Source organism: Artibeus jamaicensis, unplaced genomic scaffold (genome assembly GCF_021234435.1).
Source record: "Artibeus jamaicensis isolate MK-2021 breed Jamaican fruit bat unplaced genomic scaffold, CSHL_Jam_final scaffold_612, whole genome shotgun sequence".
NCBI lineage: Eukaryota > Metazoa > Chordata > Mammalia > Chiroptera > Phyllostomidae > Artibeus > Artibeus jamaicensis.
Genome location: NW_026522049.1, coordinates 3,005,290 through 3,022,277, shown reverse-complemented (window position 1 = coordinate 3,022,277; position 16,988 = coordinate 3,005,290). Strand labels below are relative to the sequence as shown.

The 16,988-nt window shown below is 50.8% G+C and overlaps 1 protein-coding gene across 1 annotated transcript; it reads right to left on the bottom strand.

Annotated features, from left to right (window-relative positions):
- Window positions 1-909: 909 nt before the first annotated feature.
- ZSCAN2 (zinc finger and SCAN domain containing 2) lies at window positions 910-16,268 on the bottom strand. The gene is made up of 3 exons (XM_037149178.2): window positions 16,165-16,268; window positions 11,919-12,407; window positions 910-3,530 (listed from the first exon to the last, which is right to left on the bottom strand). Exons 2-3 carry the CDS (start codon window positions 12,319-12,321, stop codon window positions 2,089-2,091), a joined length of 1,845 nt encoding a protein of 614 aa, XP_037005073.2. The 5' UTR covers window positions 12,322-12,407; window positions 16,165-16,268; the 3' UTR covers window positions 910-2,088.
- Window positions 16,269-16,988: the final 720 nt, after the last annotated feature.

Genomic DNA, 16,988 nt, shown 5'->3' with positions numbered 1-16,988 from the left:
CCTGCCTCTTGCCCTGTCTGTCTGTCTGTCTCCATGAGGAGAGCCGAGTTGACAAAATGTACTGAGTTCCTGTCATACCCAAGCCCTGAGCTGGGTGCCGGAGAAGAGCTGGGGACCTGAGTGTGGGCGTGAACATAAAAACAAGACTCATGGGGGGAGGGGGTGGGGCAGGGCCCCGGCACTGCAGTTGGACCCGGGCGTGTGGTGGGTGGGGCCACAAAAGGGAGGGGGGAGTCACGGAGGAGTTGATGGGAAGCTTCTAGTGAAACTTGATATATCAAGACGGGCCTCGGGACTTCCTGTTCACCGCCTTCCCGTAGAGCTAGCACTGATGGAATTAGAGATGGGGGTCTCACGGTCGGTGTGGTGCGGCTTAGCAGCGACGGCCTTGGTGTAAGTCCGGAACCCCCCCCGCCCCGTGTGGTTTAGTTGATCTGCATGGTGAAGAGTCAGGAGGCCACCCAGCTCTCAGGCAAAGCTTCTGCTCCCAGTCCAGGCTGGCAGCCGGGCAGAGCTGGCCCGGGACTCTGCAGAGGTGTGAGCACGGGGCACACACACAGGTCCGGGCTCACCCAGGAGTGTGTGCTTCAAAGCAACTGATTTTTCTCCCAGAAGGCCTTCAGCCATTTTCAGCCTGGGACAGGAGGTGGGACAATGATGTGAGGTGTGGGTTTGCTACCGACAGTCAAGTTTGGGTTTTTTGGACACACGTTGAAAGACTGTCAAGCCCTGGCTCGGTTGGAGCGTCGTCCCATAAACCAGATGGTCAGGGTGCACGACAGGCAGCCGGTCAGTGTTTCTCTCCCTCCCACGTCCTCTCTAAAATCAGTGTGTCCTCAGATGAGGATAAAAAAATAAGCAGTAAATAAATAACAGAGTCAGGAAAAGAATAGATTCTACTTTATTAGGGAACACCAAGCATCCACCCTGTAAGAACCAAGGCCCATTCTGAGCAGACCCCCGTGTGGGAAGAGGCCGTTTGGCATTTCCCAGAAACACCGTATCTGCTCTTTTCATAACAAACCCTTCCACCTGCTCTCATCGCCATCTTGTCTGTTTCAAGGCTCAAGGACCCACACACAAGGCCCCGCTGGCACCCTAAAACCAAGGGCGACCTCTGTAGGACAAATGATTCAAGCCCAGAGCTCCCCTGGGAACAGATGAGGAACGTGTCCTCAAAATCCAGACCTCCTTAAAAATAACATTCACAGTACAAAAGCTACTGGACAGAAGTCTGGCTCTGCATGTGTAAGAGCGTTTTTTAAAAAATGAATGGGCAACTGCCAGGTGTGTAGTGATGGCTACAGAGCACTGTGTCTGTGGGGTAAAGACCCAGCCCACCCTGCAGATGAGGGAGCTGGGGGCAGGGTCTCTGCCTTCACTCTAAAAAAACCAAGCCCCACAAAAACTTGTGCGTGCCCCTGGCAGCCAACTTACCACAGGACAACAGCAGACAAGCAAACGTCAACCTCGTCTGTGTCTCCCCCCCAGGCCCTGCCCAACTATCAGTGAGGTTATTGGGACACTGGTTCCAGGACCTACCCCATGGTCGGTGTTCCTGACACTTTCCAGAAAAGAGAAAAAGAGTTGACCTTCATGTGGTGACTCAGAATTGAAGAAGCCTCCCCACGTTGACCTGAAATCAAAGCCCAGAACAAACACACAGGCAAGGGGCCTGGGATGCAGGCACCTCAGCCTGGCACAGCCGCAGCCCAGACACCGGCTGCACTGGCAGATCTGCATTTCTCCGGGGACTCGGCGGGGTGCGGGCCAGGCTGTCTTGCCTTCCACCACTGCCGAGTCCCACTAAAGAGGATCTGGACCCAGAGGGACCAGGAGAGGGAGCCAATCAAGCCGTGAAGCAGAAGATGACCAGCTCCCCTACCTTCCAGCCCAGCTGTTCTTGGGGTTTGGCTCCAACCACTGAGACAATGGGATCCTAGGAAGAAGGACGAGCAGGCGGTTCTGGCACAAACCCGCAAAGACCACTCAAGAACGGCTCTTCTACCTAATGAGACGTCCCTACGTGGGGGTGTTGTGACTGTTCCCCCTCCTGGGCCAGCCCCTTCACTGACCCTCTCCGCCACATCAATAAAGTTTCTCTTTCATGTGCGTTCTCTGGTGTGTGATGAAGTTGGAGCTGTTGCTGAAGCCTTTGCCACACTCGGGGCACTTGTAGGGCTTCTCCCCGGTGTGGATTCGCTGGTGTATGATGAGAACCGAATTCCAGCTGAAGCCCTTGCCACATTCGGGGCATCTGTAGGGTTTGTCCCCCAAGTGCGCCCTCTGGTGCATGACCAGGATGGAGCCTCGGCTGAAGCTCTTGCCGCACATGAGGCACTCGTAGGGCTTCTCGCCCGTGTGGGTCCGCTGGTGCACCACCAGCTGGGAGCGCTGGCTGAAGCACTTCCCGCACTCGCCGCACTTGTAGGGCTTCTCGCCGGTGTGGATCCTCTGGTGCTTGATGAGGTTGGAGCTCCAGCTGAAGCTCTCCCCGCAGGTCAGGCACTCGTAGGGCTTCTCGCCCGTGTGCACTCCCTGGTGGGCGATCAGGCTGGAGCTCTGGCTGAAGCTCTTCCCGCACTCCCCGCACTTGTAGGGCTTCTCCACCAGGTGGGTCCTGCGGTGCGTGGCCAGGTTGGAGCTGCGGCTGAAGCTCTTCCCGCACTCTCCGCACTGATAGGGCTTCTCCCCCGTGTGCGTCCGCCGGTGTGTGATGAGGGCCGAGCTCTGGCTGAACCTCTGCCCACAGTCGGAACATTTGTACGGCTTCTCCCCCGTGTGGATCCTCTGGTGCCTGATCAGGTTGGAGTTGTAGGTGAAGGTTTCGCCGCATTCTTTACACTCGTAGGGCTTCTCTCCGGTGTGGATTCCCTGATGTGTGTTAAGGGTGGACCGATTGCCGAAGCTCTTGCCACACTCCGGGCACGAGTAGGGCTTCTCGCCGGTATGGGTTCGCTGGTGCGCGATGAGGTTGGGGCTCCTGCTGAAGCTCTTGCCACACTCGGCGCACTGAAAGGGCTTTTCGCCCGTGTGAATCCTCTGGTGGGTTATGAGGTTGGCGCTCCGGCTAAAACTTTTCCCACAATCCCTGCATTTATAAGGCTTCTCCCCAGTGTGAGTCGTTTGGTGTCGGCTGAAGTTTGAACCGTCACTAAAGCTTTTCCCACATTCGTCACATTTGTAGTATTTCTCTCCCGTGTGGGTGCGCTCGTGCGTGACGAGGTGGGATTTCCGGCTGAAGGTCTTGCCGCACTGGGGACACTCGTAGGGCTTCTCGCCTAGGTAGGTGCCCTGAAGGCCGATGAGCTGCCCGGCCCCCCGACGCTGCGCTGGCAGCTCCCTGGGGTCCTTACCTGGGGCCTTTCTCCGGGGCCCCCGGGAGCCGCAGCCCCTCTCAAAGTCACTTTCCCAGCCGGACCGCTGACCGCCTTCCCCCTCCGGCATTTCTGAGAAGATCTCACTCGACTCCCCGTCCTCAAATATGTCTTGATTGGAGTTCTCCCCATTTTCACTCTGGATTTCAAAATCTGGAAGAATGAAGGAAAACATAGTTTATACTCAATTCCCTGTAATGATGAGAACAGGAAACCAAAGGAGAAATTTGGAAAATTTCAACTTGCAATGAAAATAAAGAGGCGAAACAGTCCTTGAAACTTTCAAAAAGTCAGTTTATTTCCTTCTAACTGGTTACCTAGTTACCAGGCCTCTCAAACTGTCTGGTACTCACCCGGGATATCTAAAGGCTTAAAGCTGTGGGTCTGTCTCTCCTGCTCCTCCCCTGGGCAGTGAGGGCAGGGGGGAACCGGGAGATCCGAGTCAAGGGGAAGGAATGGGGTGTTTACTGGAGCTTACAAAATAATCTCATGCATTAAAAATATGTCTCATGTTTATAATCTTCACTGGTGTGTGAGACACAGACCAGGACTCCAGCCACGAGGACTGTGGTGATCTCCCAGGCGACTGGGAACGAGGGAAGCAGCTACAAAAGCCCTCAGCTCTAGCTGCAGAAATCGCCCGCAGACAGACCTGCCAGAGCTTGGTCAAACCCTCTACTCTCAATTCTACGGAAAGAAATCACACCCCTTCCTCAGATCAGAGACTGATGAATCCACCCCAGGGTTAAGCCAGAGCTGCAGAAAGCCATGAACCTGGACCACACCGTTCTGACCCCAGCGGACGCCGTTCGCTGAACCGTGCATTTCAGTTTAATGGCCCTGGCCGACGGGGACACACTAAGGAGTGTCATTAAGTACCGAATGGCTGTCAGGAACATTAACGCTGCCAGGAAGTTGTTGACAACATTGTTTCTTGTTTCTGACACACAGTGTTCTCTTGATGGGCCCAAGGAGGAAGTCTCCTCCTGACGGTAACACCAGAGGGCAGCCCATTGGTGGACGGCTCCGCCTCCGCCCTGCCAGCCCAGCAGCTTGGAGCCAAACACTCAGAGAACACCGGATGTTTTACAGCGTGCAACCCGTGTTCTTGCTTTTCTTCTTCCCGTTATTTTCTTTCCTACTACAATTTCCTTGTGCACACTACCTGTAAGGTGTCTTAAATCCCTTTTCTTTAGTCTGTAGCACATACAAAGATACGTCGAGGATTTATTGATGAAGATGATAGACAGCCTGCTCACTCCTCAGACCTGGCATCAGACCCCCTGAGAAAGCCAATCTGTCCATGGCGGGGGAAGACAATTCACAAAATAATTACACACAGCCGTCCTGGCGTTTCCATTATTAAAGCTGACAAACTGTTTATTTACAGAAATGCTCAATTTAGTGATTAGTTTCTGTGACTTCATGTAAATTTTCACTTGTGCATGATAAAATTTGACGTGCATCCTTTAAAAAATATTTTTAAAAACTTTACTGATTTGAGAGAAAGCGAAACGTTGATTTGTTGTTCTACCCATTTATGCTTTTATTGACTGATTTATCGTATGTGCCCTGAGCCGGGATTGAACCCAGGACCTGGGACTGCTGGGACAACACTCTGAACTTCCCAGCCAGGGCCTCGATGTGCATCTTTCAGGAAGAACCTGGGTTCCACTTGTGCCTTCAGTCAAAACAAGATTGTTTTAAACTTGCAAAGAGGTGCGAGACTACATTATGTGCTCACGCTAACACATGCACTGCTGGTAATCTGTGAGCCTGAACGACTCCCCTCTGGGTCCTTCCTGTGGGTCTGGGGGGGGGGGGGGGGAGGGGCCAAGCTCCCCCCTGGCCAGGGCCAGCACATCTCGCGTTCCCCAGTTCCCTGCGACCGGGTTTTACAAGCTGCTAGCACAGAAGTGTGTTGTCCTATCCCTTCTGTAAATGTCCCTATGTAGGGACATTTGTTCTGTGTAGGGACATTAGCCATGAAAGGTTTCACTGGCTGAACATCAAAAGCCCTGGTATGTTCTGGCACGAGCTCAGAAGCAATGGGGAAAATGAGCAAAAACTCAAACTTGGTGTCAGTGAGATGAGGAAGAAAACTAACTTGCAGACACTAATGCACATAAGGGCTTCCAAAGACGGAGGAGGTGGGGCAGCAGCCAGTGAGGGCGGAAGGTGGGGAACAGTGTGCCGAGTGTGTGTGGGGAGGGACGGGACTCAGGGGAAGTTGATCTCAAAAACCTCAGGCAGAAAATCACTTTATAAAAAGACTTTGATAAAAAAAAAAAAAAGAGCCCTGGCTGGTGTAGCTCAGTGGATTGAGCGCGGGCCTGCGAACCAAAGGATCGCGGTTCGATTCCCAGTCAGCGCACATGCCTGGGTTGCAGGCCAGTTCCCAGCAGGGGACACATAAGAGGCAACCACACATTGATACATCTCTCCCTCTCTCCTTCCCTTCTCCTCTAAAGATAATAATTTTTTTTTTAATCTTTAAAAAATTATTTTAAAAGTAAAAGAAAGAAAAGAAAATCACTTCCCGAAGGGAAAGGCCTGCCTTCCAGTGCGGCGAGGCCTTTGGGGAACGGGGGCGCAGAGAAGCAAAGGAGGGGAGGCTCCATCCAGAACCGCACAGACCGGCGAGCGCCTCTGACTCTCGGACATTAATCATGAGAATTATTATTACTGTGGAGAAAAGTGAGCATTTTTCATCCACAAAAATAGCTACGCGCAGCAACCACCTCTGTGGTTGACCCCACCTCTGTGAAGACCGTGGAGCAGAACTTGAGGACGAGACGGTGAAACCATGAAATGTACATGAGCAAAACTAAACAAGGAGGGGAAAATCCAGAGAAATGAATGCAAACGGGGAGAAACACGAAGGGACACAGGCACCGTGGACACACAGAATCGGGGAGGAGGAGGAGCGGAGTGAGCAGAGCAGTGAGACTCAAGGTCACAGGCAAACAGCTCTGAACACACATAATTCCGTGGGATGCTGGTCCTGGGAGCCCTTCCTGAAGAAACCAGCAGGAGACCAATGTCAGCTGACTAAGAGAGAAGGGGCACTCGCCGGACTGGAGGTGAACACCCGACAATATGAATTCCGAGCAGAGGTCCAAAACAGCCGTGGCAATGAGGGTGTTAAAAGGCACTGTAAATGTTACACGGCCGTGTAGAAATGATACTCTAATCAAAATCGGGGTTGGGAGGGGGAAGAAGATGGCATATAGGACGTTTCAAATGGACAAGTCACGTAACGGAAGTTTAAGTTCAGTTACCAACTGAACTGAGAGCACAAAATAAACATGAGGATAAAATTACTACAAGAGATTACTATGGAGAACAGTATGGAGGCGCCTCCCAGCAGGAGCATTTTGCTGGGGCAGCAAGTTCAAAGTCAGTAAACCCTGGCTGCCTTGTGCCAGAAAGCCGGGTCATGCCGGGGATGGCTGGGGGCCTCAGCTGTGCCCCTTCGGTTCGCCCGTGGGAAAAGAGCAAGTCTGAAGATGACAATCTCCATTTCTCTACAGATAAAAGAAAGAAAAAGAGGTTCTCTGCCTTCTGGAATTTTATAGATTTCTAGAAAAAAAAATATGACATGTATTCAAAGAAATAGAAAAGATGGAATATGATTAAAAGCCAGGAGAGAAGACCCATCAAAAGGCGTGGGCAGGAGACTTCCGGCAGAGGTGGTCCAAGGCCCTCCCATGTGGGTGCAGGGGGAACAGGGGAAAGTGACCCAAGTGGGGATGGCTTCGTGGAGTAGGTCACCCAGGGTGTACAGCCCAAGGGCAACCAGGCTGTTCTCACACAGGGTTGGGACGAAGCCATTCCAAGCCATTATTCAGGAGCACAGGTGAACGCCAGAAAGCACAGGCGTGTTCAAAGAAGCCACGAGACCAGGTCCGAATGGAGCAGGCACAGGGGCTGCAGCAAGAGGACCAGCTGGCCGCAGGGCCGCCTAAGCCAGGTCTCACAGGGCCACAGGCTCCGAGCAGAACAAGGAGGTCACAGCTGATTTAAAGACACCGTGGAACTTGCAAAGATCTGGAGACACGTGGGATCTCAGGAAGACTTTCCTGGAGAGTGATGGACCACTCAGGTAGGAGTGGAGTGGCTGCAATGACAGAGGCTGAAGGCAGGTCCCCTTCGGAAGCTGCCGCGAGAGTTCAGGTCGAATACCGAGACCCAGAATGAGGGCCAGAGACCGAAATGTGGGCAACACCAAGAGAGGAGCTTCATCCCTTAACCTATTAACAGAGGCCCGATTTCCACTGGTGGGGATACTGGGAGCACCCAGTGGTGCCTGCCAGTCAACCCCAAGCCACCTCGCCGGGTAGATGGGACCTTCCTCCGAGCAGCCATGAGGAAGGTCAGGGGTATGTCACACAAAGACCAACAAAGAGGACCTCCAAGGCAGGAGCTGGAGGACTGGAAACACCTCCTCTCCAGTGTCCTGGAGGGACCGGGACAGGAAGTCCCTGCACCACCTGAAGCGCCAGCTGAGACCTGACCTTCTTGCTTTGTGACCTCCCGGACCACACGACCCCTGAAGCCTCTGCTCAGCCCTCAGCCCCTCGCTCCTCCTTGCACTGACTGACTGCAGACGCTGCAATTCACGACAGACTCGTCCCACCCATCGGGAGGCAGGTAAACCAAGTGTTTACATAGGATGAGAAGTTTCTGTGTTTTTTTAAACAGGAAGAGTAAAATTAAAAGTTACTTTAGGACTTCCACCAAGAGGGAGGCATAGGTGGAGACGCCGTGCTTTCTCACACAACCAAGTTTTGAGACAACAAAATATTACCAACACAAAACACAGCCAGAACACAGAAAATTGAACTTTTCGGAAGTCTGATAACGAATGCTTCAGCCTGACCAGTAAGAGGGGCAAAACCAGCAGCTGGCGGAGCGGGGTTGCACAGGAAAACTCGGTCAGACGGACTCAGGTGTGCGGATCCCAGGCGTGGGGTTACAAAGGGCCAACCCAGTGAGCCACCGGTGGATCTGGCGAGGGTGAAGGGCGGCGGGTTGACTGTGCTGGTGCATTCCTGCGCAGATAGACCAGTGAGGGAGAGGGCAGTGAGACGGGACCTAGTGGGTCCCAGCGAAGGGAGGCAGCAGAGGGGACCGCCATTTCCCCACTGTGACCCCGAGACCACATACAGCATCACAACCCAGTGACCCTGCCCTGGAGGCCCTGCCCCGCCCCTAAGGCTTAGCTCCTCATACTTAATAGGCGCGAACAGACCAAAAATGGCTCAAGAAGATCTCAAAGCCCCAAAGCCCATAAATCTAAGTGACGAAGAAATAGTAAAACTTCCAGATGCTCAGTTCAAAACACTGGTGATCAGGATGCTCAGAGAACTGGTTGATTTTAGTCACAAATTAGAGGAACATATGAAGGCTAGACTAATTGAAATGAATGGCAATGCACAGGAAACCAACAGTAATGGAAAGGAAACAGGAGTAGACCAGAGGGAGGATAAAAATGACCAAACAGAAAAGAACGAAGAATCAAGAATTCAAAAAAGTGAGGAGAGACTTAGGAACCTCAAGGACATCTTTAAACGCTCCAACATCCGAATTATAGGGGTACCAGAAGGGGGAAAGGAACAGCCACCAATGGAAAACTTATTTGAACAAATAATAAAGGAGAAGTTCCCAAATCTGGCAAAGGAAATAGACTTCCAGGAAATCCAGGAAGCTCAGAGAGTCCCAAAGAAGTTGGACCCAAGAAGAAACACACCAAGTCACACCATACTTACATTAGCCAAGATTCAAATGAAGGAGAGAATCCTGGAAGTAGCAAGAGCTAAGGGGACAGTCACCTACAAAGGAGTTCCCATCAGACTGTCAGCAGATTTCTCAAAAGAGACCTTACAGGCAAGAAGGGGCTGGAAAGAGGTATTCCAAGTCATGAAATCCAAAGACCTACAACCAAGATTGCTCTATCTAGGAAAACTTTCATTTAGAATGGAAGGGCAGATAAAGTGCGTCTCAGATAAGACCAAATTCAAGGAGTTCACCATCGCCAAGCCCTTATTATATGAAATGTTAAAGGGACTTATCTAAGATAAAAAAGATGAACAGTGAAAGGACAGCAAACGCACAGTTATTAGCAACCACATCTAAAACAAAAGCAAGCTAAAAGGACAGCTAGATCAGGAGCAGAACCATAGAAATGAAGATCACATGGTGGGTTAGCAACAGGGGAGTGGGAGGAGGAGAGGGGGGAGAAGGTACAGAGACTAAGTAGCATAGACGATAGGTAGAAAATAGATAGGGGAGAGGGCAAGAATAGTAGGGGAAATATAGAATCCAAAGAACTTGAAACACATGGTCATAAACTAAAGGGGGGGAATGGTAGGGGTGGGGGGGTGCAGGGTAGAAGGGAATGAAGGGGGGAATAGAACAACTGTAATGGCATAATCAATAAAATAAAAAAATTTTTTTTAAGTTACTTTAAAAAAAGATTTTATTTTATTTCTTTTTAGAGAGAGGGCAGGGAGGGAGAAAGGGAGAGGCACATCCATGTGCAAGGGAAACATCAATCAGTAGCCTCTCACGCGCCCCCAAGTCAGGAACCTGGCCTGCAACCCAGGCATGTGCCCTGACTGGGAATCGAACCAGTGACCGTTCAGTTGGCGGGAAGAACATCTAACCTACCAAGCCACACCAGTCAGGGCTACAAGTTACTTTTCAAGGCCGAAGAAAATCAGGTACTTTGCTTCAGAGAAAACCTAGGATCTACCCCACACACGTGGAAGCAAACAGACTGGATTTTCGGTCCTGCCTCCACCACTTAGCCACTGTGTGACCTCAAGTGAGGGCTGACCTTGCTGCGTTTCCCCGTCCTCACCTGCACAGTGACAGCCGACCCACAAGACTGTTAGTGAGAGGGGCAGGGAAGGTGCCCACCGCAGGGCCGGGCTCACGGGAGGCCCTGAGTGGCAGTCCCTGTCTCCAAAAGACGGCTTTAGTCCTCTCCCTCAAGTCCCCGAAGGCTGCCACAACCTCTGCCCTTCCCTTTCTTCTCTTCCCAGTTCTCCGGCTTCTCTGGACTAGATGCCTCTGAGTGAGTGACCTCTGCCTCAGGCCTCGTCAACACCCTCCTGGGAACGACCACGCTGCATTACAGAGAAAGTGAGTTCCACGCTCAGGGCCAGGAGTTTGAATCTCGGCCCCATATGACCGTGACGGGAGTCACCGAACTTCTCTCACTTAACTGGCAGGGCAGTGAAGTGATGCGAATTTCGCCTTCTCCCCAGGTGGTGGCTTCCATGAGTTCTGCACATCACGTGCTAGGCACACTGTCTAGCCCACAGAGAGGGTCTGATAAGTGCCAGCTATTGGGACCGAGTTCTTCCTCCCAGGCATCCAGTCTCCTCCCTTCGCCCCGCTGTCCCCACCTTGACCCCACCCCTGTACAGCTGGTGTCTAAGTGGCTTCCTGGCTGATCTCCTGCCTCCAGCCTCTCCCTACTCTAATCAAACCCACATCCTGTTGCCCAACTCAGCTTCCTCCCCTGCCCCTTGGGCCCCAGTTCAAGAACCTGCCGAGGCCAATGACAGACAGTCCAAGCCTCCACCCACCCTTCCCCCCAAACTCTACTTCCTACCACTCCCTCAACACACACGTTCCACTCCATCAGCCAGCCTTTCTGTCACCTGAGCCAGGGCCCACCAGGTCCCCCTTCCAAGCCTCTGCTTAGTAGCAGCACAGCTGCGCTCGGAGGCCGCCCCTCTGTCTGCCCCCCACTTTTCCAAACTCTACCCCTGCCTGCAACTCTGCTCAGGGTGCAGAAGCCTCTCCACAAAGCCTCTCTGACCTCTCCTGCTGTGTTCTCACTGCCCACAGGTCCTGAGGCCGTCCCGGGGCGAGATGGAAGCAAATACCTGGGACTCACGAGAGTCCAGTTTATGAGTGAAGAGCAGGATGGAAGCACACAGTTCGGGGGCGTGCCTGCGTGCCGCTGTTTATCAACACCATGGGGACCCACGTGCTAACTGCTGCAAAGGACCCGAGTTCGTAATTCCTCTTTTAAGATACATCACGACTTTGTGCTACAAAAAATCTCTAGTTATCTATCAGCTGGTTTACATGTCATTCATCTCCGTTTCATAAAAATAATCCCTTGTGTGAAACCAGGATTCGTTTTTCCGAACTGCCAGAACCTCAAACGTTTGGATGTCTACCTATTGCACATCCAAGTAAAGGTGCCAAGAAGTGACTTACAGGGGCTTCGGCCCTTCCCCCAAACCTCCGTCAGCTTCCTAACACTTCAGAGGAACGCAGAAGTAAAAACCATGCTTACTATGTAAATACACTTCCAAGAATATTCCTCTAAGTCCCTGCTAGACTGAAATTCTGGAATTGTCATTGCACCCCAGGGACTTGAAATAGGTGACAGCGTGCTGATTTTCCAGATAGTGGAGCGGCACGGGGCGGTCCCGAACTCTGTCCTGGACACCACCTTCTCCTCCTCCACCGTGGAGGGAGGCCGCCCCACCCTCCCTGGGAGTTTTGGCGTCTCACCACTGTCCTGAAGGGTCTGGGTCAAGTCTTCCATCAGAGCTACTGCCTCCTCGCTGCTCTCCGGCCTGTGCTCCTGCAGCCAAGCCTGAATTTCCCTTGGCATCACGGTCAGCATCTGTTCCTTGGTGTGCATCTCTGGCCGCAGCCAGCGCCGGCAGAGCTCCCGCAGGCGGCCGAGGGCGCCCTGTGGCCCTCCGACCACCTCCTCGCAGGGGCTGCCCTTGTCAGTGCTCTGGAGAAAGGGCTCGGGCTCAGGGCCATCCTCCTGCAGCACAGCCTCCTGTACCCAAGAGTCATCCTCCAGGGTCATGGTGGTGACCTCCTCCTCCTGTTCGTCTTCCTCTGGGGGTCCCTGGACCGTGGGGCTCAGGGGAGGGGCTGCTCTCGGCACCTCCGCAGCCATCACCCGCGTCCTTGGGGCAATCACTCAGGCTTCTCCAGCCAAGCTCTCTGAGAAGACGCCTCCCTCCTCAAATTTCAACAAGTAGCCTGGCAGAGAAATGAAAAAGAGAATGAGAAGCATTAAGTAGACTGTTCTAAAATGATCTCACTCAAGCAGCCTGAGTCGGACCCCCGAGGGGTTCTCACACCCACAAATCAGCACAAGGTTCCTGTCCCTCTTAAAGGAAAGATGGCTTATTCCTGAAAACCCATCCCTAGAGCAAGAGAAGTTAAGAAGAATCATAAACACAACATATACAGCATTTTTCTTTCCAAAAGGCCGAAGCATTGATTGATTGAGTCCGAGAAATTCAAAGCCCTTGCAGGAATCCAGGACTGAGTTTTCCTGCCCTACATCAGCGATCCTGACCTAACACACTCAGCCTCTCTGACCACCGCTAAGTAGAGGTACCAACATCCATCTTTCTTACTTTACGAGGACACCTTAGGGATTAGCGATGGGTCACACGTCAAGATACTTTGAGCCTCATTAGAAAGAAGGCGACATCTCAACTGAGTTATTATCCTATTTCAAGGTATGAAGTTTTTTGGTTTTTTAAAAATTATTTATTTTTATTGATTATGCCATTACAGTTGTTCTATTCCCCCCTTCATTCCCCTCCACCCTACCCCCCCATCCCCACCATTACCCCCCTTTAGTTTATGACCATGTGTCTCAAGTTCTTTAGATTCTATATTTCCCATACTATTCTTGTCCCCCCATCTATTTTCTATCTACTGTCTATGCTTATCTTCTGTACCTTCTCCCCCTTCTCCTCCTTCCACTCCCCTGTTGCTAACCCTCCTTGAGATCTTCATTTCTATGTTTCCAGTCCTGATCTAGCTGTCCTTTTAGTTTGCTTTTGTTTTAGGTGTGGTTGTTGATAACTGAGTTTGCTGTCCTTTCACTGTTCATGTTTTTTTAACTTCTTTTTCTTAGATAAGTCCCTTTAGCATTTCATATAATAAGGGCTTGGTGATGATGAACTCCTTGAATTTGATCTTATCTGAGAAGCACTTTATCTGTCCTTCCATTCTAAATGAAAGTTTTCCTGGATAGAGCAATCTTGGTTGTAGGTCTTTGGATTTCATGACTTGGAATACCTTTTTCCAGCCCCTTCTTGCCTGTAAGGTCTCTTTTGAGAAATCCGCTGAGTCTGATGGGAACTCCTTTGTAGGTGACTGTCCCCTTAGCTCTTGCTGCTTCTAGGATTCTCTCCTTCATTTGAATCTTGGCTAATGTAATGATGATGTGGCTTGGTGTGTTTCTTCTTGGGTCCAACTTCTTTGGGACTCTCTGAGCTTCCTGGATTTCCTGGAAGTCTATTTCCTTTGCCAGATTTGGGAAATTCTCCTTTATTATTTGTTCAAATAAGTTTTCCACTGGTGGCTGTTCGTTTCCCCCTTCTGGTACCCCTATAATTCGGATGTTGGAGCGTTTAAAGATGTCCTGGAGGTTCCTAAGACTCTCCTCATTTCTTTGAATTCTTGCTTCCTGACTCTTTTCTGTTTGGCCATTATTTGCTTTCTTCTGGTCCACTCCATTGATTTGAGTCCCAGTTTCCTTTTCATTGCTATTGGTTTCCTGTGCGATTCCATTAGTTTCTATTAGTTTCGCCTTCATATATTTGTCTAATTTGTGGCTATAATCAACCAATTCTGTGAGGATCCTGATCACCAGTGTTTTAAACTGTGCGTCTGAGAGTTGCGCTATTTCTTCATCACTTAGATTTATAGGCTCTGGGGCCTTGAGATCTTCTTGAGCTATTTTTGGTCTGTTCACGCCCGTTAAGTACGAGGAGGGGAGCCTTGGACTCCCAGGTCGCTGGGTTGTGATGCTGTATGTGGAGGTGTGGTCAGAGCGGGGAAATGGCGGCGCCCTCTGCTGCTGCTCGCCACTGGGGCCTGCTGGGTCCCGTCCAATCGCCCACTCCCTGGCTTGTCTATCCACACACAGATGCAAGACCACAGTCAACCCGCAGCCCTGCTCCCTTGCTGTTTCCCCGCGGTCTCTCGCTGAATTGCCCACCAGGTCCAACCCTGCGCCTGGATTCCGCGCGCCTGAGTCCGTCTGACCGAGTTTTCCTGTGCAACCCCGCTCTGCCAGCTGCTGGTTTTGCCCCTCTCACCGGTCAGGCTGAAGAATTTATTATCAGACTTCCGAAAAGTTCAATTTTCTGTGTTCTAGCTGTGATTTCTGTTGGTAATATTTAGTTGTCTCTAAACCTGGTTGTGTGAGGAAGCCCGGCGTCTCCACCTATGCCTCCATCTTGGCGGAAGTCTCAAGGTATGAAGTTTTAAAGTGTTCGTACTCTTTGACTCAGCCTTGGCTGCTCAGGAATCTATCTTTTATTTTTATTTTTTTAAATATATATTTTTAATCAATGTATGGTTACTTCTGGTACATCCCCTGCTAGGAACTGGCCTGCAACCCAGGCATGTGCTGTGACGGGGAATCGAACCGCAATCCTGTGGTTCACAGGCCTGCACTCAACCCACTGAGCTACACCAGCCAGGGCCAGGAATCTATCTTTTGAAATAACCATCTTTGCAAAGAGAAATTTATACACAAGGATGTCCAACCATAGCATTCTTTCTAATCGCAAAAACAAACAAAAAAAAATTGAAATATTACAAATCCAGCAGCAGAAAAATGGTTAAAAAATTATGGGACATCTACAAAGTAAAATGTATTAAAAACTATGTTGAGGCCCTGGCTGGTGTAGCTCAGTGGATTGAGCACGGGCCTGTGAACCAAAAGGTTGCTGGTTCAATTCCCAGTCAGGGCATGTCTGTCTCTCTCCTTTCCTTCTCCAGTGTCTAAAAATAAATAAATAAAATCTTAAAAAAAAAAACAAACCTATGTTGATATAAAAATGCCTACCTATGACCAAGAAGGGGCTCAGTTCTGTATCTTAATTTGACAGTAGTTGCACAAGAGCATATATATGAAATTTAAGATTTGTGCATTCTGCTAAAAGTACTTGGAAATATTTTAAAATTATGATGACAAAGATCATCAATCCTTAAGTATTTAAGGTAATCCTCATAATATGAAAATTAAGAATAAAAATAAGACCAGCAAGGCCTTAAAACCATAGATAACAGTATGACCCCAATACCCTTTAAAAATGAACATACGCGAGAAAAACAAAAAAAGGGGGGGGGTCTGAACGGAAATTCTACAACATGTTGAGGTCAATGAAATTACAAATTATTTTAAGGCTATAAAAGCAATGAAAACTCATTTTAAAAGATCATTATTGTATCATAAAGACGCAGATAGCAGTTCCCTCTCCACAAAAAAAAAGGGAGAGAAGGAAAAACTTTAATTTAGACAACAAAATAGAAATACTAGTGGGAAAACTGAAGTTCCCAATGTGTATTCACGGATACTAGAAGAAACACAGGGATAACAACTCTTACTTAGGAGCCCGGGTAAACTGTTTCTAGTAAGCAATTAATTTTCTGTGTGACCAGGGGCAAGACACTCCCCCTCTAAGCTCAGTTTCCCCGTGTAAAATGAGGAGCTGAGCGGCGTGTCGTCCAGTGTGCTTCCGTCCAAACCCTGCGCCTCCCCTAGGGTTGAATGTGCCAGGAGCTCATCGCTGGGAGAAGAGCCTGGGTGCGCTCGTTGAGCAAACCAGCGCGTAAACCGGGACTGCCCAGGTCCCCCTGGCCACGGACAGCGCCCCTGATGCCCCTCCCCCAGTGGGCTGCCAGCAGTGGCTCCAGGCCCGTTATTCCCACGCCTCGTGCTACTCCTGTGGGCCGCGAGGCTCCAGGACTGCATCTCCAGGCTCACCTCTCCGGAGACCAGATACTGTACTGGCGGCGGCTTCGCATGCAAAAGCACCCCGTCCAGGGACCGGCCCCTCCGGAGTCAAGACTGCTCGGTGGAGAGGCAAAGAGAACAATGGAGGGTAGAGGCCCGCCCCCAACCATTCTCATTGGCTGCGGAGAAAGGCCCCTGGAGCTCTGCTTTTCTATTGGCGAATACATCTCCCAGCCCAAGGCGGGAAAAGAGGCTGGACCGAAGGCATTGTGGGAGTTGTAGTCCATCCACTCACACCATCTGGGTTGCGCGTCTGAGAGCGGAGTTTGGGGTCGATAGCTTGGGCAGCTTCCGAGGGCCAGAGCAGAAAAGTTGCGGACTGGCCATCAGGACCCCAGTGTCGGCTAGAACTGTGGCCTAGAACAGGTCAGTCATTACACTTCTTTAAGGCTTCTATATATTCATTTATAAAAAGTGAAAGTTAGGCAGAGGGGCTTGAAGGTCCTCTTCAGCTATTGTTAGGCCCCTGGACGACCAAAAGCAGTCCCGGAGGAGGAAAGGCATCTGAATAGTAAAAGCCCTCTGTCGCCGGAGCCCATCACCACTCCCCCAACATGCAGGTGCACCTGGCCTTTGCACACACCTTTATTTTTGCACGTGGCATTCCTGTGTTTTGAAGGAAAGACCTGTCTTGCCTCTTCTGACAGGAACTCCCATTCTTTCGTCTGTCTCCACCAGCAGCTTACCAGGCAGAAACACCGTCCTCCACGCACCTTTATTCTCTCCCTGTTGTCAACACTGAAAGATGAGAGTGGAAAGTAGGCCTCTATCGAGGTGTTCCCATGCTTAGCTTT